Source organism: Vicugna pacos, chromosome 35 (assembly GCF_048564905.1).
Source record: "Vicugna pacos chromosome 35, VicPac4, whole genome shotgun sequence".
NCBI classification, from domain to species: Eukaryota; Metazoa; Chordata; class Mammalia; order Artiodactyla; family Camelidae; genus Vicugna; species Vicugna pacos.
The window spans coordinates 32,526,905-32,553,464 of NC_133021.1; the positions used below are offsets into that span (position 1 = coordinate 32,526,905).

Consider the following 26,560-nt stretch of genomic DNA (forward strand, 5'->3'; position numbering starts at 1 on the left):
TGCTGAGTCCTTTATTTCAGCTGCTTTAACCAAACTCTAGGTTTTCTTATCCCTGCCTCGTATTTCCCATATTCTTCCTCATCCCTTTTAGGACACTAAAAGCTTATTAAAAATTCACATCATTTCTGGTCTTCTGTTTCTGCTTTGGCAGGTGTCGGCTTTTCAATTTGCTGTTCTTTCTTTCTTAATGGGAGCTTTCCTCACTGGTTTATTATTTTTCCCTTTTGAGATCATTCCCCCTGGGAATATGAACCCAAATGTCCTAGGAGAAGAGCTGCAGGCTGGCCCCAGATGCAGCCAGCTGGTGAGTTTGGAATTAGGAGAAGGTAAGACATTCTTGGCTAGAGGGGTCTGTGGTTACAACCTGAGCCTCTGTGTTCTCAAAGTATATAGTCTGCAAGCATTTCTTGAAATTGAACAGTGAGCCTCTCTCTTCAAGGAAAATAACTCACAGTATGTACTGTGGTAAATTTTGAGGTTTGACAATGACAAATGATAAATTTTGATTAAATGATCAAACTGGAGCAAATTGAGAGTTTTGGAAACCTGTGTTGCCAATGTGCACTTGATCAGTTCCCAATATTTAAAAATTTTCTGATGAGATCAGAGGTGACACGAACACATCTGACTTTTTTTTATGATAGGTAATGAATGTGTCAGTACTTGGAAGATCAGCATAACTCAGTGAACCATTTTTTTCCCAAATGACTGATACATGGTGTTAAGAAGTGAGGCATGGGCACAAGATCCTCTCAAGGAGCTAAGCAGATGATTTCAGTCTAACAAGTCACTGATCTGCAAATAACAATGCAGGGACACCCACCTGTGCGGCTGGTGTCAAAGAGCACCCACCGCTCTCTGAAAGGGCTGTTAAAATGCCTCTCCCTTTTCTAACAGTGAGAGGCTGGATCTTCTTCATTTACTTTAATCAGAACAACATACTGAATGGCTTGAACACAGAAAGAAATGTGAGAATCCACCTTCTTCTAGTGAGCCAGCCATTTTAAAAGTTTGCAAAAATTTTTTAAAAAAAAAGCCTCTCATCTCACTACGGTTTTTTGTTTGTTTTAGAAAATATCATTTTTCACAAAAATTATTTATGTTAGTGTACTGGCTTGCTATTGTTATCTTAAACTGAATTAATAAATATGTACTTTTGAACTTTCTCAGTTTAAATTTCTAATGATGGTAAATAACAATTGATATAACCCATAAAAACAAAAGCTTGGGGCGGGGAGGGGGGCGGTCCTCAGTAATTTGGGGGAAATGTAAAAGGGTCCTGATACCAAAAGCTTTGAGAATCACTGCCTTCACCGTATTGGTTGTTAAAAAACTGAAATACTTCCAAGCTTGTCGGTGAATGTCTGCTACTTTGAACCTCTCAAATGGCCCTTCTCATTCCCTGGCTCCTCCCATATATCAGCAACTGAAGTGTTAACACGTGGCACACAGGGATCCCACCCCACACACACCCCCTCGGCTTCATCCCACACTGGAATCCTTCTCGCTGGTTCCTGCCCCTGCAGTCCTGCCTGCTCAGTATCCTGAATCTCACTCCTGCAGGGAAACCAACCGCACGACCCTCTGAGCTTCTGTGGCGATCTGAGGTCAGCGCAAACCTCCTCTCTACACTTTGGTCCTCTTCATCCTCGATCTTTCCTGACACAGTTAAGTTTGCTATTTGAAAGAATTTCCTGAAAGCTAAAGTGAGATTTTTGTAAAAGGCAGACAAGAAGGCAGCAATCGTGGGCTTCCTCGTGGTGCCTGTCCCGGCACCTCGGGCTGTGTGACTCGGGGCAGTTTACTGAATGTCTCTGAACCTCAGTCTCCTGCTGTGGAAGCCATGGTGACAACGTCTACCTTTCAGGGTGTAGTGAGCCCTGAAGGTGATCTGCACAAAGGAGCAGCACCCAGGCGGGACTCAGGTATCAGAGTTACTATTATATAGATAACCCCAAATGGAGGGCCCGAGTTCTCTGACTTCTTCAAAGATAATGATCTGAATTAAACCACAACATTTCACAAACACTTCCCAGTGACCCAGATAGGTCAGCCATAGCCCTGCCTCCTAGCCACAGAGACCCTTCCAAAGCTGAGTGAAATGCACACTCGTTCCTGAAGACAACGATTCTACCCGACGGAGAAGCACAAACTGGGAGTCAGGGGTCCGTCTTATTCCCGGGTTTGGGAATTCAAGGATCGACACGCAGCCTCAGTTTCCTTATCAGCAAAATGGGAGATCAACCTAGATTATCTCTGGGGTCTCTCCCAGATCTCAGGTCCTAGGAATCTATTAAGAAGAATAATCAACATGTCCTATGGTTTTTGTTTTTTGTTTTGGGGGGTTTTTTGCACCAAAAACACCTGTTTTCTATAAGGCTCAGACTGCTGGTTGGGTTCCCCAAGGAACATGGAGACTGTCTTTGCCATTAGGTACATCTTGGGGTTCTCTTAGGTCTGACACAGAAGACACATGGCTTTAGGTCAAGAATCATTTCTTTATCAGGTGCCCCAAGCTGTTGATGGATTCCTGCATCCCATGCATAAAGCTTAGGAAAGCATCCCCTAGAAGTTTCTGTGCTTGGAGAGTCAGTCTAATGTTCATCCCCAATCTCTCCTGCGTGGATGGTGAAGAGAAAGGACCTAGCGATGAGGCCATGTGCGCAGTGCTGGCTGGCTAGTACGGGTAAACGTAATTTGACCTGGATTCACCCACAGAGCAAAGACTTGTCTCAGCCTCTGTCCACATCCTTTTGAAGCCCCTTCCTTTTCCTTATCTTTCGTGTCACTTACATGGGCCACCAGGGCCCGATGAGCACTCTCTTGTTTTGAACAACATCAGAAAAGAAAAAAAAAAAGTCACCAAGCCCACAACCGTTTTCACCCCCCACCTTTCCTCCAGCCAAGGGGCGAGTTTTCGCTACACCCTCTCAGATGCTTTGCCGGGGAACAGAGCGCAGGGGAGGCAGGCCCCCGGGAAGGGGCGGAGCCGGGTGGGGGACGTGGGGCCTGGGCTGTGTGCTGACTGGCTGCCGCGCCAGCAGCCTCAGGGAGCTCGTGAGGGAGGTCTTAGCCTCCACACTCGCCCGATGGAACCCAAATGTGCATTTCACCAAGACTCCCAGGTGACGCGTAGGCACAAAGTTTGAGAAGCTCAGCTTCTGAACAACTGAAGCGGGGTCCTACGTGTTGTGGAGGCTCTGGCCTCCTCCCGGCTCAGGGACTGACGGCCTCCAGGTGTTGGCACGTCTGGTTAACTCAGGGGACACAATCTCTCAGCACAAAACTCATCTCAGCTCTGTTTCCTTCTAAAAACAAAACAGCAGAACACGGAGGGGTGGCTGTCTACGCGGCAGTGGAGTCGAGGGCAGATGGAGACACAAGATAGAGGCTGTCAGGGTTCCAGCTCCAGTGGGTCCCCTGGTCTGCGTCTCCTGCTCCGTCTCTCTGCCAGCGGGACGCGGCCCGTGGAGGGAGGGAAGAGCGCGCCTCGTTCCAGCGCGCTGCTCCTCTCCTGCTGGAGGCCCGAGCAGCAGAGGCTGCCCCGCGGCCCCTCTGGGAATGGTGGCAGGCGGTGATGGTCTGGTCTAATGCTCAGAAGGAGGGAGCACATGCCTGGGAGGCAGGAAAGCTGGTGTGAATCCCTAACTCTGTCGCTGTGCGTCCTACAGATGCCTAAGCGTCCCCTCCCTAGCACGGGGGCGGTGAGATGGGGAAGTCGTGTCTCCAGCAATCCGCTGGAGGGAAAGCGTAAAGCAAAACAGCAGAGAAAAAGAAGCCAAGAGAGTCCTAGGGTCCCTCGCCCTCACTCAGCTTCCCCCCAGACACAGCCCAGACCGAGGTGGCTCTCAGTTACAGTGGCTGATGTCGGCTGAAGAAGCCAGAAGCAGCCACAGGTTCCTGCCCTTTGGTTAAGCAATGAATTCCTGGAGCCACCAAACCTACAACTATCCCAAAGGGAGCTGCACCTGGGACAGTGCTTCAGGGACAGTGACGGAGGCGGGGTGGGCGCGGGGGGTGGGACACATGGGGTCCCGCCCGTGTCTTCCCAATTAAAATTCCTAGCAAAAATCCAAAATAAGATGAGAAACACTTTCAACCTCAGAAGAGCTCAATTTAACTCTCAGTGTGAGTGGAAGCCCCGGGGATTGTCAGGATTAATAAGGCTCTCCTTCCCCTCTGCCACACGAAAGGGAGAAAGACCGCATCCATGTTCCTCTGAGCCTGTGGTAGGATCCCCCCCTGGGGCCCCGCCGTCCAAGCTCTGAGCATTTACCCCAAGTCCCAGCTCCAGGTTAGTAATCTAAAGTATTTCCTCCCCTCCATAGGCGGCACGCACATCAAAGACTCTCAGAAGACAAAAGGACATCTGATCCAAAAACGTACCAATAGTTAAAACTTACAGAGAGAAAAACCTTTCCCTTCCCACCTTCTAAAATAAATTGCTGTGTTTGCCCCTTGAGCTTCCAGGCCCACTGTGGTGTGAGCTGGGGGGCGGGGGTGCGGGGTGGGGCTGAGTGAGGGGGTGGGCAGAGCCGAGAACAGAGGACAGTTTCTGCTAGAAAGTCAGAGCCGCCCGTGGAAGCCAGAAACAGAGCTGGGAAGCTGGGTGCAAGAGCAGAGGAGGAAAAGCCTCTGGCCTTTGAATTTCGAGACTTTTCAGAGCTTTCAGAGAGGGAACTTAGGGAATTGGGGCAGCTGCCCAGCTGCAGGGGAAGGAAACTCCTAGGTGGTAATGTCGGGAAAGAGGATGCAAAGACGTTCTGCTGAGCACACCAACAGCGTTGTCCTTCAGCCCTCTGCTGCAGGCTTTCAGGAGGGAAAAAGTGTTTCTCCATCCTGCTTGAAAGATGTGCTGCTGTTTCTAACACTGTGCTGAGAAGCGCTTTTTAAAAAATCCCAGATTTATTCCCATTAGATTAAAAAGAAACACCCCCCCACCGGGGCTACCACTCCCACACACTCTCCGACCCCCCACTTTCTTCAGATGTTTGGAACCCCCTCGGCATGGTTCTAGGGAAAAGAGTTACAGCCAAGCTCTTCTCCGGTTCTGAGCTACAGGCCAGGGAAGTTCCAGTGTTTCTAAATTCCAGGAAAGATGCTTTCATGAAGGGAAAGTCTGTAGGACTAAGAGGTTCTGGAGATGTCCCTTGTCCCCACATGACCTCCAGAGATGCTCAGGCTAATTTATGATGGTCCTGGAAATTTCCACGGCCTCATTTAGCCTATCACCACGTAAATAGTTGTTAAGGACACAAAGCTGCCCGAAAGACAATCTGTCTGCCTTCTTTTCAAGTTTCTGTGTTTAGAAACCTTCTTGGCTGGTGGTTGAATTGTCAGATTCCAAAGGCATCTGAGGTCAAGCCTTAATTATTTGTGCTCATGGACAATCGTGAGAATTGCTCAGTGTACTTCTTACTGAGTTTTTTGGGGGTTTTTTTGGAAGTAAAATTACTTGTAGTAAAACACACAGATCTGAAGGGTACAATTTGATGAGTTTGGGCTGTTAACCAAAATTTCAGAAACGGAGACCTGATTAAAATACAAAAAGGCGTCTGTTTGGGTTTATCAGGACTGCCCAGGAGACACAGATTTAAGAAGCCCTTGAACTGCGTCCCCATCCCCACCAGCTACAAAGTAGGGGAGGCTTATAAAGACAAAATAAGTAAGATTACAGTTAGTGACATGGTTTGTTCATCAAGAATTACATGAGAGCTGGCAAGAAATGAGGGTGCTTGTTAAGTAAAGGTTGGTTGGGGTCTGAAATGGTTGCCAGTTACAGGGGGAGACCTTGAAACCATAAGATGCAGCTGCTAGCACATGTTGTGTCAGAACAGCTGGCAGTGTCCTTAAGTTTGACACAGTTCAGGGAAAATCCCGGTTCTCAGTGGTGCAGGGCTGTGTCTGAGACCAAGTCCTGACTCCGTTTCTTTATGTCCATGAACCATGATTAGTCCATTACCATTTCAACTTGTCATCAGGGCACATATGTCCACCCACGTAACCAACGCCTCCATCACCTCCTTCCCGTCAACCCCCGCTGCTCTGTACCCTAGCTTTGTCTTCTCTTGAACTTCATGTAAACAGAATCAGTGTGTGTATTCTGTGTCCGTATTCTTTTGCTCAACGTAATGTTTGAGATTATTCAAAGCTGCTATAAATGTTTTGTTTTAGCCCTTTTGTAGACACATGCTTTCACGCCCCCTAGATAAATCCTGAGGAATGGAATAGCTGGGTTGTAAGGTGGGTATATATTTAACTTCATTTAAAAAAAAGTGAGTTTTCCAAAGTAATGGTTTTCTTTTGCACTCCTACCAGCAACGTGCATTCCAGTAGCTCTGTGTCCTCTGCAACATTTGGTGATGTCAGTCTTTGACCCATCGTAACCACTCTAAAGGACTATTTCATGGTGGTTTCCAACTTGCCTTTTCTTGATGTCTAATGATATTTAGCATCTTTTCAAGTGCTTACTGATACTTATATACCTTCTCTGATGAAGGGAGCTTTCAAGTCTTTGCCCATTTAATTATTGTGTTATTTGACTTTCAGTCTTAATTTGTAGCTGTCTGTATGATGTGGACACAAGTCTTTTTGTCAGATTACGTGTCGCCAAGATTCTCTCCCAGTCTATCACTGTCACTCATTTTTCTTCCAGCTCCTTAATGTCTTAGGACGAGCAGAAATTTTTAATTCAATGTTCTCTCATGGTTAGTGCTTTGGTGTCTTCTCCAGGAAGTCTTGGCCTGTCTGTAGCTTGCAAAGCTGCTTGCCTTTCTTTTAGAGGCTTAACAATTTAACCTTGTATGTTTACACCTGTAACGTATGGATCTGGTGTACGGATCTTTTCAGTTTAGAAATGCAATCAAATTAATTTTTGTACATGGAGTGAGGTTCTTTTTTCCCTACACATTTGTCATTTATTCCAGAAGAATTTGGGGAGATTTTTCCTTCCCTCATTGAATTGCCATGGTATGTTTCTAAAAAAAAAGAAAACCCAACGTATGTGAGTCTATTTCTGGATTCTCTATTCCGTTTCATTTTTCTGTTTGTCTGTCCTTTTGCCCATATATACTGTCTTGGCCACTGAAGACTTACATAGTCTTTCCTATCAGCCTGGACCTGGCGCCTGTTGTGCTGGGTGGCGAGGCCCCTGATCCTCACTCTCTCCTGTTTCCTGTGGTCCTTCCCGTCCACTGCTCTTATCCTACCTGTGACTTTTCCATAAAATCTCATCTCTTAAAGCAGGAGAACTTGTCATCAGATATACAGTGGAATCGTCGTTCTGATGAGACCAGCACCTCTCCCCCCCAGTAGCTGAGCGCTCGGCCGCTTCTTTGAGTACCTTTAGTGGGAAACCAGTGACCTTTTTTCGGGCCAAGGGAGAGTCAGGTCTTTGTGGTATGAGGAGGAATTTGGTAAACTCAGAGGTGCGTAGGTGGGTGAGAAACACACATTTCCTACTCACCAGACATTGAGCGAAGCACTTTACACATATTTCTCCAAAAAAAGAAAAAAGCCCTACAGAATCATTCATTGCAGAAAGTTGGACAATCTTTATCTCCTGCAAATTATCTCTCACAGGCACACGTTGTCCCTCGATCAAATCCACACAGCTTTCCTCTCTTCCTTTCCTCATAGCCCTCGGTCCTTCTCTTTCTTTCTAAATTCGCTCAGCATGAAGCATATTTAGAATAAAGCCTCACTCATTTCCATTCATTTAGTTTGAAACACATTGTAGTTTGGAGGTGAACTTGGCTGAAGTTAAATTGTGAGTGATCTCTGATAGGAAGGTTTCTAAAGAAATGCGGTGACAGCCTTAGTTTCTTTCCAGGAAAAAGTCGGGTACCTGTAAGCCCCTTCGATGAAGCGAGGAAACGTGTGATTAGATTATTACGTGGTGACTACGCCCATGCTGGGAAGCTCCTGCACTTCATTTGCTTTTTGTTTTGTTTTGTTGCTTTGGCAGAGGTTTGTCTTCACGACCCACCAGATATCAGAAATGCCATGTTCAAGATCCTCAGGTATGAGGTCGGCACCATGTTAAACTGTGACTGCGAGAAAGGCTTCCGCAGGCCGAGCAGCAGGCCGCCCTACATGCTCTGCACAGGGAACTCCAGCCACTCTTTCTGGGAAAACAGATGTCAGTGCGACCCGACTTGTAAGTGTTTCCATTCGGAAGTGCGACCGGACCTGTAAGTGTTCCCATTCGGAAATGCCGAGGGAGAGACAAACACTGCAGCAAAGGGGGAGACACGGCTTCAACTTTTCTTCCCTCCGCCCTACAGACAAAAATCGGCCAGCCCCATCTACGTGACAACTAATCTTAGTGGTTCTTGGAATAGTCATCCACTGAGCAAATACGTCATGAGAGTCTCCTAGTTCCAAGGCCTGTTCTAGGCACAGGGGCTATGACAGACCAGGCCCCCAGGGAACTTACACTTTAGGGGGAGGGAGGGACAGACACGGTGCTAACAGTCACTAAACAAGTAAAAATAATTCTAGTTCACAGTGATGTGACTACAGCTAAGGGTACTGAACGGTACACTTAAAAATGGTCAATATGGTGAAGTTTATGTTATGCGTCTTTTATCACAATATTTTAATTGAAGTATAGTTGATTTACAATGTTGTGTTAGTTTCAGGTGTATAGCAAAGTGATTCAGCTTTTTATATATATATACACACACATTCTTTTTTAGAGTCTTTTCCATTGTAGGTCATTACAATATATTGAATAGTAAATTCTTGTTGTCTATCTGTTTTATGTATAGTGGGGTGTATCTGTTAACCCCAAACTCCTGATTTGTCCCTCCCCTCCTTTCCCCTTTGGTATCCGTAAGTTTGTTCTGTCTATGAGTCTGTTTGTTTTGTAAATAAGTTCATTTGGGTCATTTTTTTTTTCAGATTCCACATATGAGCGATCTCATATGGTATTTTTCTTTCTCTTTCTGGCTTACTTCACTTAGAATGACAATCTCCAGGTCCATCCATGTTGCTGCAAATGGCATTATTTTATTCTTTTTTATGGCTGGGTAGTATTCCACTGTACAAATATACCACAGCTTCTTTATCCAGTCATTTGTCCATGGACATTTAGGTTGTTTCCTTGTCTTGGCTGTTGTAAACAGTGCTGCTGTGAACATTGGGGTGCAGGTATCTTTTTGACAAAATCTTTACAACAAAGAGGCGTGTTACAGGACAGGTTTTTTTTGTCATTGCTTTGGGATGGCTTCTCTCTAACTTTTAAATGAACTGCCTTGGGGACACAGAGGGGTGGGTGAGTGGCCTGTGGAGTTATCACCCTTGTCATAGTCACACTCACTCCCAAGCCCAGTGTTGATGGGTCAGTGGCGAAAAAGGAGTCCTTTTAGGGGAGACACACATAAAAAGAATTCCACCAGAAAAATCTCTGTTCTTTCAGAAATATGTATAGGCCGTTGTCATTATGTACACAAATCCTGACTGACAGGCCAGTGCTGGGCTGGCCATGCACGTGCCCCACTGAGACCCCACCCCGGGTTCATCTTCATAACCCCAGCCCCCTGTGTGGCCAGGCACATCACAGGCGCTGGAAAGGCACCCTTTCTGAGTGACTGAACGCAGGGAGAGCGGTTTCTCTTTGACGCATTTGTGACGTTATTTGCCTCCTTCCATCCGTACTCTCCAGCCGCCCCAGTAAAACAAGTCACCCCCAGACCCGAAGAACAGAAGGAACAAACACCTACAGAAATGCAAGGCCAAATGCAGCCCACAGACCAGGTCAAGCTGCCAGGTAAGAGGTGCCTCTGGACGAGCCAACCATGCCCTTGCAAGCATAGGATGCGTTCCCCAAAGGAGGAGAGTCTGTCCCACTGTCCCCTTTTCTAAGGACACTGTATGCAGTGTTTGCAGACTGTTTGCCCAGCATTTCAAGCCTATTTCAGCAGCCAACCTGGACTCTGGGCTTCCTCCAGATTTGGGAGCTGGCCAGATAGAATTCCAACTCACTTCACTTCACTTCACTTCACTTCACTTCACTTCACTTCACTTCAAAAAGTGCATCTGGGGACTCACTGTGCCAGGCACTGCGGCCAGAAGATGCAAACCCAGTAGACAGTGGTCCCTGCCCTCGAGGAAATGCTCTGTTTTCCCTTTAAGTACCAGACAGTGCCCTCCAAGCAAAGCAATTTACTTCCAGATGTTTCTTACAGGACAGGGCTGAAAAGTGTGCAATGCCGCACCAGTGAGTCTCGAAGCTGCGGGCACACATCTCCCCGCTGATGGGCGGCGGGTGAGCAAGTGCCCTGTTACCCAGTGGCTGCCCCAATGTTCCAAAATTAATGATGCTGAAGTCAAGACATAATGTCAGGGAGAAAGAGAGGCCATTAGGAAGAGCTGAGCTTTGCGGGGACCAGATGACCTTACAAGACCCAGTGGTCTGATGCTAATTTCACAACCCTGGAAAGCACTCCACCACATTATACATGCCTGCATTCAAACCTCAAAGCCCAGTGAGTCGGGGAGGAAATATGACTTCAATTCACTGAAGAAATTGAAGCACAGAGACATTTAAAGACTTGGCTAAACTCATGTAAGAGGACTGAAAGCAGGCTTCGGGCCCCCCGAATTCGAGTAGGGATATTGCTGATTATTCAAACTAGTTTGAATTTACTTTCAGCCTCTACTAATTAAAAACAAAAAGACACAATGACTATTTCGGGGGCTGTGGGCAGCATGAAGTTTCCAGCCCTTTCCACTCCAACTTTGCGCTGGAACGAGGTTTCAGGACACATCTAGTGGCTTCTTTGTCCCTGCTTCCCCCACATTTCCCTCCACAATTACTGAAAGTTTTCTCAAGAGGTCAGCGTGTGCTGTCCTTACTCAAGAGATAACCAGCTCGCTCTGGCTAAAGGATGCTTCACAGACTGTCTTAATTTGGAGGTTTTTTCTTGGCAGCAGCAAACCCACTTCAGATGGGTTTGGATGGCTATGAATTTTGCCGGCTGTCAGGCAGTCTGAGTCTGAGACTAACACACAGGTTCGGCGGTGATTTGCAAGGCGCTGCGGTAGAGCAGACCGCTGGGGCTGGGACCCTCGGTTCCTGCTGCAGAGGAGTTATGGGGTTACAGGTTATAGGGCTCCTGCTGGCAGAGGGTATGTTGGGTGCTGGAGGCTGTGGAAGGTCAGAGCATACATGCAGCCTCCCATGTCTGGGGTTGGAGGGGATACGTGTTTCCACATGTCTAGGTTGGGGGGCGGGGAGAGCATGGATTCTGAGATTAAATCAGAACAGGGCATAATCTCCGGGGTTAAAGGTCAGCCAGGCTTGGTTGTAGTTGTGTGAGTGGAAAGTTACTGAGCATGGGGAATTTTCAGAGGCCTTAAAAGGGCTCGCATGGGGCGGCTTCAGGCATGGCTCGATCAGAGATCAGGCTCCATTTGTCCAAGATGACCTTGGTGCTCCCCTCCTCCTGGCTTTGGATTTGTCCCCAGTCCTTCCCCATGGTCCCAAGATGACCACCAGCTGCAGTTCGAGGGTGCGCTCCCTCACTTAGCACTGGGGACCCAGGTGGTCTCCACAAGCTGGCTTGAGCCCCCCCCCAGCCCTCAGCTGAGATGACTCCACACCCGTCCATTTAGCAAATCCCTCGCCACTGGCAGAAGTAACTGCTCATTCCTCTGCGTTCACAGAGCAAGCTGTTTCTCAGCTGTCACCCTCCCCACGTTCTGCCTGCATACACTGCCCCGCCCAATCCACTGTCTGCTCCTTGTGGGGGACTGGGTCTTTGTGCCTTTCCACAGAGTGCCTGACATGAAGATGTTACCAATACTCATTGGTTGGTAGGAAGGAAGGAAAGGAGGGAGGGAGGGAGGAAGGACAAAGAACCAAGGTCCAGTCTCTAGAAAGAGGCAACTTGGATTCACTCTCAGCGCCTCCCCAACTTGCCTTTGGAACTTCCTTTCCTTCTTCCAGGTCACTGTGAGGAGCCTCCACCCTGGGAACACGGATCTTTGAAGAGAATTTACCATTTCATGGTGGGGCAGACGGTTCACTACCAGTGCGCCCAGGGATTCAGGGACCCGCGGAGAGGCCTTGGCAAGAGCATCTGTGAGATGACCAGAGGGAAGACGAGGTGGACGCAGCCGCAGCTCAAGTGCAGAAGTGAAACGGAGAACAGTCAGTTTCCAGGTTCGGGGCTGCTCCCGTGGGCCCCCCCACCACCACTTCCCTCCGGCAGACCAGGCTGGAATTCCTGAACCCCCGGCCACGTGATCTTGGGCAAGGCTCTTCACCTCCTGGGGCCGCTGTTTTTCTCACTCTAGAAAATAGACTAGATAAACTGCAAGGTTTCCATCACCTGAGGTCCCCCGGACCCTGAGCGGGAAAAAGTAGCAGGAGATGGAAGAGGAAGAAAGGGCTTCCGAGGACCCCGGGTGCCCCCTCCCCAGCAGTAATGCTGCCCCCTTTTCTAGCTGGTCCTGAGACGCCCCTTCTTCCTCTAAGCTCCCAAGACTTCCTCGCCTTCGAAAAGGAAAGCCCAGCGTGCCGCCCACCCCCTTCTAACCTCCTGGCACCCAACGTGAGCCCAGTATTTGCGCAGTGCTGCACCACCAGCACGCCCCTGCCTCCGGTGTAAGTCCCACCTGAGCGTGGATGCAGTGCAAATGTGCAGACAGAGGACTTTTCACCAGCAAACACACTCATTCACACACACAGACAAGCCCCCTAACTTGAGGTCTTCTGCTATTTTCATTCTGAAACCATGTTACTATTTCTACGGTCAAGTCACTTTCACTTGACACTGTTAGCGGTGTCTTCTCTCACCCCAGGTCCCCGGACCCCGTGCCTCCTTCTTGGATCCTCTGGGGAGGCTGTGTTTCCTGCCCTCAGTGAGCCACGTGGCCTGCTGGCCGTGCCCACCAACAATGGGGAACCTTTCACAGAGAAGAGCTATCCTTTTGTGCATCTCTGCTTTGTTTGACAGTTCAGTGGTATTTGTATTCTGATGACCTGTTTCCAAACTGCAGAAGGAAACCAGGGTTGAGTAGGAAGTCAGGATGAAAGCTGCTCAGAGTTCCGTGGAAAGCCGGGGTCAGGGTCACAGGTCCCTCTCTCCTGCTCTCCTGGGGCCACTGACCCACCTCCTTGGGGCTCTGATGGAGAGCTGTGTGTGTGGCACCCCCAGATAATGTGCCTAGAACCAAGAGTCACACCTCAGCTAGTGCGTCTTGGGTCAGCTGAGGTGGGGGGGAGGGGTGGGTGTGAGCTCCCCACCCCCCACCACCTTCAGTTCCACAAGCATCCTTACTCTCTCCCGCAGATGATGAAGATCCTCCGCTCAGCACCGAGGCCCCTCCTGGGAGCGAAACTTCCCGTCCCTTAACAACCCAGAGGACAGGTACTGCAGGTTCCACTAGGGTTTCTTTGAAGGTGAAGCTTGGCAATTAAACCATCATGTGGGGAAGGGGAGAAGTCCGCCCAGAGCAGAACAGTCCCCCCCAGCAGAGGGGTCAGAGTTGCCAGCAGGTGCCAGAGATGGTCACACATCCGCATCCGACCTCCCAGGCCTCCCACGCGGCAGGTGTCAGCAGAGAAACAAGACAGGATGGGGGGGCTCCTCAAGGCGGAAAAATGAAGAGCTTGCCCAGCGCTCCCCCAGTCTCTCCATCCGCCTCCGAGGGTCTAGCCCCCTGGGAAGCCAGGGCCTCCCCGGGCCCGAGCAGTCCCATAACTAGAATAAACTAGCGTCTTCCCCTCCATCTTTTGCACAGATTTTGAAGAACACACAGACGTGGCTGCCACCATGGCGTCGTTCATACTTACAACTGAGTATCAGATCGCAGGTGGGTAGTGAGCAAACGTGCCCCAGAGACCGTGGGACTGGTGCTTGGTGGGTTGGTGAGCTGGTTGCTTAATTAGTTTAAACTAATTTTTTACACTATGTAAGACCAGTCCAGATATTAACATAACTTGGAATCACAGGACTCCGTTGTAGGAAGTTGTATGGTCTCAAACCATCCTCCTGACCCCCGGGACCAGATGCTAAAGGACAAAATACCCAGCCCCTGGCTGTGAGGGGTGAGGCCAGGCTGTAGGGGCGTGGTAGAACCAGGGAGAGAAAGAAAACACAGAAACAGAGTAGAATGCCGGTCACCAGGGACCTGGTGGGGGAGGGGGGCTGGCAAATGAGAAGAAGATGTTGGTCAGAAGACACACACTTCCAGTCAGAAGATGAGTAAGTTCTGGATCGAATGTTCAGCGTGGTGACTAGTTAACCATGCTGCCCCGTAGACTGGAAAGTTGCTAAGAGAAAGAATGGTAAAAGAAATGGTAATTTTGTGACCTGATGGAGGTTTTAGCTAACTCTGTGGTGCCGTCACTTTGCAACTTACAGGTATTTCAAAGCAAGTCTAACATGCTAAGCAGAGACAATGTTACATGTCAGTTCCCTCTCAGTGAAGCGGGGAGAGGAGAAAAACAGGCTTTGAGGCACATCTAAGATAGATAGATAGATAGATAGATAGATAGATAGATAGATAGATAGATAGACAGACAGACAGACAGACAGACAGACAGACAGACAACTCGACAGCTCCAGGACCACAGGAAAGTAGCATCTGAGAAATACGAACACTTTCGGAAGGCGCTAACGCGTGTACCGTTTATCTTTGTATTTCAACATTTCTTTCACCCATCGCCAGCCTCACTCAGGGCCTCTCTAACTGAGGCCTGGCCTCTGAACCTTTTTGAAGAAAGTGCCCGTCAGCTCGCTCCCTCCAGAAAGAGCGGAGACCCCTGAAGAAAGGCTTGTGCCCTTTCAGTCCCCAGACCCCAGTTCTGGGGGCGCCTCCCCAGAAACCCTGCGGGGGCAGGAGCTGCAGTCTGAAAAGGGGCGGCGGACGGAACCCGCAGCGCTCACCGGCCCGGGAGCCCTTTGCCGAGGGTGGGGGGATGGACTCACGGGGGACTGGCTTTCTCAGCCCTGGGCTCGGGGTCTGTGCTGAACCGCCTCTCTGTCGACAGTGGCGGGCTGCGTTCTCCTGCTCATCAGCATCCTCCTCCTGAGCGGCCTCACCTGGCAGCGGAGATGGTGAGTCCCGCGTGATCCCGGAGGCCCCGCCCCGGGGACGCACCTGGGCGGGGCTCCCCTCCCCCACCCGCCCCACCCCTCCCCCTCCTCCGCCAACCGCTGGCGTTTGGGGAGAAGCTGAGGGCAAACGGCCAGGCTCGCATTCCCAGAGTCAACCCAGAGACTTAAAGCCGCGGGGAAAGGGCAAAGCCAAGGAAATGACCATCCATTGAGCGCCTACTGTATGCCAGGCTGGGGGCTGACCTTCCGAATAGTGTAGCGGCCTGTCTTCTCAGAAGCCTTTGGAACAGCCACCGCTTAGGCAGGTTAACCAAGCAAACACGGTGGCAGAATCCAAGACTTCTGTCCCCCGCGCGCGCCCCCTAGACGCACACACCTGCGCCCTCTGCACCAGGAACCTGGCCCGCGTGGCCCCTGCGTGGCCTCGTTTGCGGGAACTCGGATTCTCAGCCCCAGCTGAGAGCCACCGGAGAGAGCATAAAAATCCCAATGCTTGAGCGGGACCCCGACAGCGGTGCGCTTTTTTTTTTAATTGAGATGAAATTCATCATTTTAACCATTTTAAAGTGCATAATTCAGTGGTTTTTAGCAATGTTGTGTGTGCACCACCACTACCTAATTCCAGAACGTTTCCATCACCCCAAAAAGAAGCTCGCACTTCCCAATTCCCCAGGTCCCCTTCCCTGACTGCCCGTGATTTACCCCCCACGGGCTTGCCTGGTCCGGACAGTTCGCGTGACTAGAGTCAGATACCCTCTGACCTTCTGTGCCTGGGACTTTTTTAAAAGTTAGTGCTTTTGTGGTCATGTTGGGGAAATCATGTGTATAATTAACAGGACCAATGTGAACAAAACAAAATGTTACAAATGTGATATTTGTGATTTGGGATAAAATTTCCAGTGTCTTCATGACACATGGATTCAAAGGGTACTGGAATGAAAGTGATGTGCTCGGGGAAACTTAGACAAGTCAAAAAGTGGCCCTGTGGTGACAAAGACAATGATATTTAAGATGCATGAAAAGAGATAATTTAAAATATACTAATTCACAGGCAAAAAAAAGTACTTCTTAAAAAGCTCCTCCAACGCATCTAGTACGCACACATCAGTTTAGGTAGCCCCACTGCTGCAGAAAAACGTGGTACAGCTCAGTTGTAACAGCAACCTGCATCCCACCCAGTGAGGAAGCAGCACTGGGAGAGTTGGAGAGCTCAGGTTTATTAAGCCAGGGGGCCCAGAGGAGTCAACACTCCAAGCTCCGGACCCCGTCTGTCGGTTTACACAGGCTTTTATAGGCTGCCAGTTTACACTTTGCAATATTGTATGCAAATAAGGTATAACAGAAGTTGACTAGTTAGGAGCAAGCTTTGTAGAAATGGACCAATCAGGAGTGAAGGAAATAACCAATCAGGAGTGAGCTCAGGGAACCAATAGAACTTTCCTAGGAGTAAGTCTGTCGGAGCCAGCCGACAATCGATCAGGTCCAGAAACCTGTGCTGCAGGACTGAGAAAAGGAAAGACGTAACAAAGAGACAGCAAGACAAGACAAGTTGGGGTTGAGAGGGTCTCACTCTAGCCCGCAAGACGCTAGGTCAAGAGTGGACTACGAGTTTATTTCTTGCAGTTAATTTATATGATTTTAACCCATTAGCTCATACATTCCTGCATGTAGGCAAAGGTATTGTTTTAAGGCACATTAACAACGTGTACTAAAATCATTAACTTGTATATTGTTACAGACATCATTATTGTTTACAGTTCTCGTAAAACTAAGATTAAGAGTTCCTGGAACCAAGATGATAAACTAAGGCATTGTTCCTCTAAGCTAACATCGTGACTCGTGTGCTATTATCTCAGGTGATTGTTCTCTAAAAAGATCACTGACTTGTGTGCCGATTGTATCTCTCCCTCTGAAGGTCCTTTGTGACTTAATAGCTCAGGATATTTCCTCAGGCATAGGCGCACCTGGTGCATTCTTTAGTAAAAGAGGTGGCGGGACAGAGATTGTTCTAACTCAATTGACCTTTGAGCCGGGCGCCCCGCACTGTGGGAGTTTAGGCCCATCCTTTGTGCTCGACAGCCTCAATCTCAGAGCCTGGCGCCCTGCACTTTGGGGTTTTACGCCCAAGTTTTGTGCTCGGCAGCCCTCCGTCACGAGCGGCTCCCCGCATAAGTCCTTTCAGAGGCAAAAAGCGAGATAGAGCCTCTGGGCCAGGGAACCGGATGGTGCTGGCAGGAGAGCAGTGGCCCTGCCTGGGGGTCCTGCCAGTCTTTTTTATGGGGCTTCCCACCTCACCACGAGAGGCAGGTGGTTCTGAAACTTGAGTGCATCAGCCTCTCCCAGTGGGCCAGCCCCAGAGTCTCTGACCCAGTGGGCTCAGGGAGGGGCCTGAGAATGCACATTTCTAACAGATCCCCAGGTGATGCTGGCGCACCTGTTTCCAGGGACCAAACTTGGAGGGCCGCTGCACTGACTGTGACGAATCAATAGAGTGAAATCATTACACACAACACACACACACACACGGCCAGTCTCTCCCTCAGTTTAGACGAGGACTGTAAGGACCTACTATGTGACTCTCCCCACTACCCAGGGAATCCCCTACCCCCACCCCAGAGTGCACTCTGCCAACCCTGGCATAAACCCCCAGGAAGACCTTGAGAAGACACAGATTCACCCCCCCAAAATCCCAAAGCTCTTTGATCCTCAATCTTGCCTAGCCAGAGAGAAACCATCAGAGTCCTTCCATTCTTTTTTTTTTTTAAGAAGCAGAACTTCATTCATTTATGTATTGAGGAGGGGAGGTAATTAGGTTTATTTATTTGTTTTTTAGGTGATGGTACTAGGGATTGAACTCAGGACCTTGTGCGTGCTAAGCACGCACTCTACCACTGAGCTGTACCCTCCATCCTCCTTCCATTCTTATGCTGATTGTCAGGCCCACAATAGACTCTTGGTTTCATGTGAATTTAAAAGCACAGATTATTGCCATGCAAAATATAAGCCCTCTAGGTTATGAGAGTAGGAACTGTTCCCGTCCCTGGTAGCCTACCACACTCTGCATGCTGCTGACTCCTGGGATGTATTTCAGGATTATGTGAGGTGAAGCGGTAAAGCGCCCAAGACTGTCAGGACTCAATACTTAGCTCCTCTCCTTGCTTCACTGACAGGACTTGATACCTGTCAAGCATCTTTCTATTTGGGAGCTTAAAGACCCAAAGCCTTCAGACACAGAGGGGATGAAGCTATCTGGGAGAGGTACAGGTTTGGAGTTAATGTTGTCAAACAAAGAAGTCCTGAAACCGTGAGTTCCCACAAGATCTCCCAGAACTGCAATCTCCAGGAGACACAAACGGACACTCAGATTGACCTCTCTATGGAAGAGCTGGTCCAAAAAATCCTTCCTAGCGTCGAATTTCATCTGAGGCTGCCCTCTTGTGGCCCAACAGAAGTCCTACATGTTACGGTTTCATTATGAGCAATTACCAGGAGCCCGCAAAGGGCCAGAGCTGGCAGGCTTACACCGGCTCCTGAAAGCCGAAAATTAGATCTTCTGAAATTCTGCAAACTGTTCTTAAGCACAGCCATTATTAAAAATTAAAGTACATAAACTTGAAATTAAATAAGTTATATTAAAACAAAGTTTTCAAAATTTCAAAATTTTCAGTCTTCAAAATTCATCACTTTCTAATTATTTTACTACATTTTGCTGCTTTCTGTGGTCTCAGCATGATTTGCATCCATGTATCCCTATCGAGGAAGTACTCGATGTGTGCTGGTTTCATCCTGCACATCTCTCCCCAGTTCTGTGTTCAGGGATTGGCAGCCTGAAACTGGGCGTAACGGGAAACCATGGAGACAGGCAAACTTCAGAGAGGGTTGTTAAACATTTCCCAGCACAGCAGTTCTTGGGGCTCCCATGGGAGCTCTGCACAAGGCAGGAGGTAACCAGATGTTCCCACATGCTGAGTAAGGGCTGGGCAAAGTCTAGGACTCGGGGCGACTCCGGGCTTTAGAGTGTGACGGCGGGGCTGTAGTCACTACGCACGAGGATGAAATGGGAAGTGAGGATGGAGTAGTGTACCCCGAGGGGAGTCACCCCAAGGCAGAACCTGTCCTCTAGTCCCTTCCCTGAGACCACGGCCTCCACACCCATAACCGTCCAGCTCCCAGGCTCTTCCTCAGCGCCGTCACTGCACCGTGATTGAATTAACATGCTGTGAGAGCCACGGGGCTGCTGTTCTTGGCTTCTGGAGGGATGGCGAGGCCTTGAGGTCAGCGTGTGGGAAGGTCACCATATCCTGGGACTTTAAAGTTAGCAGATCAGGGATACTGTGTTGTACACCAGAAATTGACACATTATAACTGACAGTATTTCAACAAAAAAAATTAAGTTAGCAGGTGACACAATGGGGGCTTATGTTGAATGCTGTACCCTGTCCGTGTAGGGTGGGGACCACATCTACCTTGGGGCCGCATTACTCCTGTGATTATGACTTGATTGCATCACTACAGGAAGAAGAGTAGAGGAACCATCTAGAAAACGAAGAGTGCTGAGAAGCCAAGAACAGCCCGCCGAAGCCATGGACCACAACCCAAATCGAAGATGCTAAACACTCATCCAAGAGGCACCTCCTGCGGTGCCGGGAGTTTCGGAAAGCCCTGAAGCCACATCGCAGAACACCAGGCACCTGCGGCCCCGTCAGAGCCAGCTCTGTAGTATCAGCGAGTGAGCCTGGCCTGTGTCCAGGCAGCAAGTCCCAGGCTGCTGCAGGAACGGGCAAGAACCCCTGAAGTCTTAGTCTTATTTTATGTATATGTGTTAATTCAAGCACAACCAGCGTGGAACTCCCTCCACACCACACACAGTATAAAGTCACTTCATGCTAAGGTTTTCCCACCTTCCCTGTTTAGAAATTCCAAGGAAGGCCCTCGCACTAATGTAAATAGACAGGCACACGCTCTGCCCCGCGTCACTGGACCTCGTCCCTTGGTCTTTGCGGATCCTTTCCCGGCCTCCGGGTAACTAGCTCGTCCTCCTGGTCACAGCCTTTCAGGAATGCCCTCTAAGAACTCGGGACTGGGAATTAGGGAGCCTTTTGTCCTTAGCTCAGGCCTCTAAACTAGCTGCCTTGCACTGAACCTTCAATGTGGAGTTTCTGCAGAACAGAGGCTGTGGTGGGATCATCTCTGGGTGACACCCACCAAGCGCAGCCAAGGCCTTGGGACTGCAGGCTTCAGCATTTGAAAGGATTTCACAGGCGTTAATGTTGGGAGAAGGATAAATGATGGGTGATTCCTGTCGCAGAGCTTTGGCTGAACATGACTGGGGGCCTCTTTAAGAACTAGTTTCTTGGGGACGGCTATAAATGTTACTCGGCCTCTGAGCTGCAAGAATTTGACGTTTACACACAGACACAGACGTGCACATTGTCACAGAAGTGCTGTAAAAACACTGATGAGGCAGCAATACATTCAGCGTTTTAAGAAAGGAGAGGAAGAAGGAAGTAAGGAAAGCCACAGAGATTATCCTGACAGAAGGTAATCACGGAAGAGGTCACGCCAGTGGTCCTCACACCGTTAGCCAAACGTCGAGCAAATCAAAGTCACCTGAGGCCTTGATAAAATGCAGACGGCGCGGCCCATCTCCAGGTTCTGAGTCAACAGGTCTGGGGTGGTGCCCGAGAATTCACCTGCTGCTGGTGATAGCTGGTCCCGGGACCACACTTTGAGAACCGCTGGGTTTATACCTCCCCAGGCCCACCCGCCCTCCTCTCCTACTGGAAAAATCAGCGTCAGGTGCTGCGATGTCAGCGAAGGTTCTTGTTCAGACTCTTGTGTGAGATCTTAGTTCTCCAATCAGTTGACTCAGATGTCCTGGGTGAACAAAATCACCTGATAATGAGGTTAAGGAAAATTTTTAACCAGCAGCCAGTTTTCATCTCTGAAAGGGCAGGAAAGCAGGAAAGCGTAACTTAAAAAAAAGGGGGGGGGCAAATGTCAGCAGGTCCATATTCCAGATTAAAGAACTCTTTTCTGTCCTTTCTGTGACCTTGAACCAAGTACAATCAGATTCCACTGCCGGCATTCCCCCAAGTATATATGTTTTCTGGGTAAACTAACATTGAGAGAAATCTCAGATTAGAAAAAAAATTTTAATCTTATCTGTCTTACTTGAGTAAAGCTGAATTATCATTACTCATTTTGGGGAAGGGGGTGGTCTATGGGAGCCAAATTTTTTTCATAATACAGTTGAGCCTTGGACAACACAGGTTTGAACTGCGAGGGTCCACCTATATGTGGATTTTTTTTTTCAATAGTCAATCCTCTAGTACTACACGATCCGTGGTTGGTTGAATCCACAGAGGCAGAACTGCAGATACAGAGGAACCATCGATACGTAGACACCGGGGATACAGAGGGCCAACTATAACTTACACGTGGACTTTTTACTGCAGGGAGGGGCGGCGCCCTAACCCCCCATTGTAATTACAATGCTATTTACTTTTTTTCATGATCCTTCTCTTACCAGTGTACGGGGTGGGGAGCGGTGCCAGAAGCTACATATGTGATGCTGTCATCACTCTGGTGTTAACATATAATGAGTTTGTTACTGTTGTTTATAAAATAATTAATACATATTTTTTAATTGCTTGGTTTTAATGTCTAAGGATGGCAAATATCACTAAATGTAAGTACGTAAACAAAAGGTTTTGGAGTGTCTCAATACTTTTTAATAATATAAAGAGGTCTTGAAGTTAAGCCAGAAACAGAAAGAAAAATACCATAGGATAACAATTATATCTGGAATCTAGGGGTAAAAAAGATTCAAATGAGCTTGTTTACAAAACAGAAACAGACTCACAGACATAGAGAACAAACATGGTTACCGGCGGGGAAGGAGGTGGGAAGGGATAAATTGGGGGTTTGAGATTTGCAGCTACTAACTACTGTAAATAACATAGATATACACTTCCCTCTGTACAGCACAGGGAGCTATACTCCATATTTTGTAGTAACCTAGAATGAAAAATAATATGAAAACAAATATGTGTATGTACACGTGTGCCTGGAGCACCGTGCTGTGCACCAGAAACTGACGCAACATTGTAAACTGACTATATTTTAATTTTTAAAAAGTGGTCTTGACAGATGGCTCACAAGTATCACGGGTCATTTCAGAAATGCAAACCAAAACCACAGTGAGATAGCACTTCAGACCCACTGAGAAGACTTTAGGGGGAGAAGGAGAAACAGCACCTCTCGACAGGCATTTGGAGAAACAGGAACCCTCACACGCGGCTGGTGGGAACGTGAAGTGGTGCAGCCACTGCGGGACACAGGCTGGTGATTCCTCAAAGAGTTAAACCCAGCAATGCCAGCACTTTCCCTCCCGGGTATGTCACCCAAGAAAGATGAAGGCCTATGTCCACACAGAAACTTACACACGGCCATTTATAGCAGCCTGATAGCCAGAGAGTCAAGAGATGGGAACGATCCAAATATCCACCAGTGGATGAATGGATAAGCAACTTGTGGTCTCTCCACACACTGCAACCGACAGCAGTCTGACTCAGCCAGAAGAAAGCAGTCAGTCCTGGTGAAGGCTGCAGTGTAACGAGCCTCACAGACACTGCGCTGAGTGAAAGAAGCGGGACGAGAAAGGTCCCGTGTCGTACGATTCCTCTTACATGAAATGTCCAGTGGGCGGCTCCAAAGAGACAGAACACTTTTTCCCTCCAGGAGGTAAACAAGTATCTCAGGCAGAGCAGCACCAGTTCTCTGTGCTGACTCGGCTGCTCCCTGACTCATCTCCAGAGAATGACTGCAGTTAGCTGCCAGCGTCCCTGAAGTCTTGTCCAAAAACATGGGCCCCCAAGGGGATGTTCCCGGAAGACGGTGCTTTCTGGCCAAGTCAGGAGCCAGAGGAGAGAGCTGCAGAGATCTCCGACACCAGCCCCTGCTGTCCCGACTCCTCCTCTGAAGGCGTGCAGGGCAGAGCCCACTTCCCTACGGTGTTGCAAAGCAGGTGCCTCCCTGCCCTTCCGTGCCCTGTCCTCCACCGCTAGGGGCTGGAGCTTCGCAGACTACACTTCCCAGATGCCCCAGCTGCGGGCTAGGTGGCCGATGGGAAGTCCCAGAAAGAATTTGGAAGGCAGATTTAAAAAAAGAGCAGCCTCAGTCCTTCCTTTCTATCTGCTTCTAGTGGCATCTCCATCAGCAAGGGGTGGTTCTGGGCTCCAGCAGCCCCAGTAAAAAGAGCAGCAGCCGGCTGCCGGTACAGCCTCCCCAAATCTGCCGCCATCCCAGCAGCACTGACGTGTCCTCCAGCGCCAGCTGCACGCGCTGCTGGGCTCCTGCCGCGCCACCTCCTCCCTCTGCTCCTTCAAGCCTTGCTTCCTGCAGCACAGACCTTTCCCATTTTGCCCCTTTAAGCCCTTCAGACACTTTAGTGAAGGGATCCCTGTATTAAATAAGCTCCGGCTAGGATTCCACTGCTGGCCAAGATGGAAGGTTAGGGACTGAATTTACCCTCAGGCCTGAAACAACTGAAAAGTGGGGGGAAATATATGAGATGACAGTTGTCGAGACACTGGATGTGAGGCCATGAAGGGTACTAGCCCCTGAGGCTTGAGGAACAAACGGGCTGCGCCCACGCCGGCCCCAGCTTGCTGTCTTGAGGAAGTTCCAGGCGTGGGGCGGGGAGGAGGAGCCGGGTGTGGACCAGACACGCTGATCTGGAGATGGAGCAGGGGTCCAGGGAGACCCAGGCCACGCAGCTCCCAGGGGGCAGCACAGAGAGGAAGCCTGGGGACCCGCAGGCTCCGGAAGGACCGCATGAGTGCCCTTTATTTCCGGAGAGCGCTGGCCACCCAACGTGGGAGAGGAAAGTGCTCAAGTCCCGGAAGAGACGGGAGGGGCAGCGCTCCTCTCACCCCACTCACACAGGGTCGAGAGTAACGCCCGTTCCCCCCTCCGCCAGCCTGAAGCACCTCTAATGCCTTTCCTCACGGGCACGGGGCGGAGGGCGCGGAGGGGCCTTGCCTCAGCAGGGGGAGCAGCTACCCCAAGACCTCAAGCTGCTCTAATCCTGCCTGACACACCTTGAAAGGAAGACCCAAAGGGGTCGAAGTGTACCCAAGCCGTCAGCTGCCTCCCTGAACCAAGCTCGAGAACGTCTGCAGGAATGCAAAAATATCCAACAGCCAGCAAGACAGAGCCCACAGCCCAGGCAAGACTTACCAGCCATGCAAACAAGCAAGAACGTATGACTCACGAGCAAGGGGCAGCCAATCAAAACCAAAGTGGAACTGAAAGAGACATTAGCGTGAGCAGGCAAGCTCATTCAGACAGTAACTAGAACTTTGTTCCATTTTTTTTAAGCTAGAGGAAAGATTATACAGGCTAAGTGGAAACATGAAAGGTACTTTTTTAAAGACCTAAATCAAACTTCTGGGTATTTTTTAATTGAAGTATAGTCGATTTACAATGTTTTAAGAGTTTCTTCGGTACAACATAGTGATTCTGTTTTGTGTATATATATATATATATATATATATATATATATATATATATATACTTTTTCATATTCTTTTTCATTATAGGTTATTACAAGCTATTGAATATAGTTCCCTGTGCTCTACAGTAGGACCTTGTTGTTTATCTGTTTTATATATAATAGTTAGTATCTGCAATTCACAAACTCCCTATTTATCCCTCCCCTTCCCCTTCCCCACCTGGTAACCATAAGTTCAAATCAAACTTCTGCATGTGAAACTATAATATCTAGGACTAAAAATCCATTAGATGGGATTAACAGCAGATTAGACACTGCGGAAGAGAAGATTGGTGAACTTGAAGACAGCAATAGAAACTGACCAAAATAAAACACGGAGGGAAAAAAAGACTTGGGAAAAAATAGCCACATCTGTGACCTCTGGGAAAAATTAAAAAGAAACCATCCAAAATCAAACACAGACGGGAAGAAAGCAGCACGTGAAGACATAGTCAACATCCCTAATCTTAGGGAAATGCAAGTCAGTGGTACAATGAGATGCCACTGCACACCCATCAGGACGGCTACTATCCAAAAACACAGGAAATAGCAAGTGGTGGCAAAGAGGTGGAGAAACTGGAGCCCTTGGCCGCTGTTGGTGGGAATGTGAAATGGTGCAGCGACTATAGAGAACAATACAGAGGTTCCTCCAAAAACTAAAGCTAGAACTACCCCATGATCCAGGAATTACACTTCTAGGTACATACCCCAAAGAATTGAAAGCAGGGTCTCAAAAAGATATTGCACTCCCACATTCATAGCAGCAGCATTCAAAAGAGCTAAAACCTAGAAGCAACCCAAGTGTCCATCAACATGTGAACGGATAAAGAAGATGTGGCTTATATACACAATGGAATATTACTCAGCCATAAAAAGGAAGGGAGTTTTGCAATATGTGACAACATGGATGAATCTTGAGGACATTGCGCTAGTGAAATTAGCCAATCACAAAAAGACGAACACTGTCTGATTCCACTAACATGAGGTACTTGGCGTAGTCAAAATCACAGAGACAGAAAGTAGAATGCGGGTTGTCAGGGCTGCTGGGAGTGAGGAATGGTGAGTTACTTAATGGGTACAAAGTTTCAATTTTGCAAGGTGAAAAGAGTTCTGAAGGTGGGTGGTGGTGATGGCCACACGATATTCTGAATGTAATTAATGCCACAAATTACACACTTAAAAAGGGTTAAAACAGTCCATTTTGTATTATATGTTTTTCCGTCACAATTTTTAAAGCATATTTATCATATGACTCCATTTATTTTATATAAATTTCTACAAAATGCAAAGTAATGTACAGTGACAGCAGACTGTCAGGGGAGGGGCAGAGTGAGGATTAGAAAGGACATTGTATGATTGTGGTTTCTCAGATGAAGCCATGTCAAAACCTATCAAATTGTATACTTGAAATATGTGCAGTGTCTGTATGCCAATTAAACCCCCGATGGAATGCTTGCTAAAACACTTCAGCTCTGTTTGCCATTCCTGGCTGGGTTGTGGGGTTTTGTTTGTTTGCTTTTGTGGGTGAGTGAGGCTGATCTCTGACTGAAACACCCTCTGGCCCCATCAGAAGTAATATTGGTAATAACTCATAACTCCCTGTTCTTGCTCCGCCCACTGGTGCAGAACTTCAGCCCTACGCACACCTGCAGGCAACACACACACAGCTCATCTCATTCAGACACCTTTGCGGGTCCCCAGGATGCGACCAGCAGGACTACATTTGCACTGAAACAAGCTACGTGTGCCCTAGGGTCTCCCCACGGCCTCCATGAACCTGTGTCCTCGGCTTCTGCCTGTAGGTCCTCTTGCCACCAGGTTCTCACTCAGGGGCCAGACCAACAGAACCATCTGAGACAGACACCAGGATGTCCCCGGGGCTCACTCATCCCAAACTGCAAACAGATTCCCGCATCCTGCCCCACAGCTTCCC

At 48.7% G+C, this 26,560-nt stretch overlaps 1 protein-coding gene across 1 annotated transcript in view; it reads left to right on the plus strand.

Annotated features, from left to right (window-relative positions):
* The window catches only part of IL2RA (interleukin 2 receptor subunit alpha), a 40,288-nt gene extending 18,646 nt beyond the window's left edge, over positions 1 to 21,642 (plus strand). Inside the window, exons 2-8 of the mRNA XM_072955288.1 lie at positions 7,967 to 8,158; positions 9,668 to 9,772; positions 11,954 to 12,169; positions 13,302 to 13,379; positions 13,753 to 13,824; positions 15,005 to 15,071; positions 19,587 to 21,642. Coding sequence (XP_072811389.1) covers positions 7,967 to 8,158; positions 9,668 to 9,772; positions 11,954 to 12,169; positions 13,302 to 13,379; positions 13,753 to 13,824; positions 15,005 to 15,071; positions 19,587 to 19,611 — 755 coding nt within the window. The 3' untranslated portion in view covers positions 19,612 to 21,642. The remainder of the gene's footprint in view (positions 1 to 7,966; positions 8,159 to 9,667; positions 9,773 to 11,953; positions 12,170 to 13,301; positions 13,380 to 13,752; positions 13,825 to 15,004; positions 15,072 to 19,586) is intronic.
* Positions 21,643 to 26,560: the final 4,918 nt, after the last annotated feature.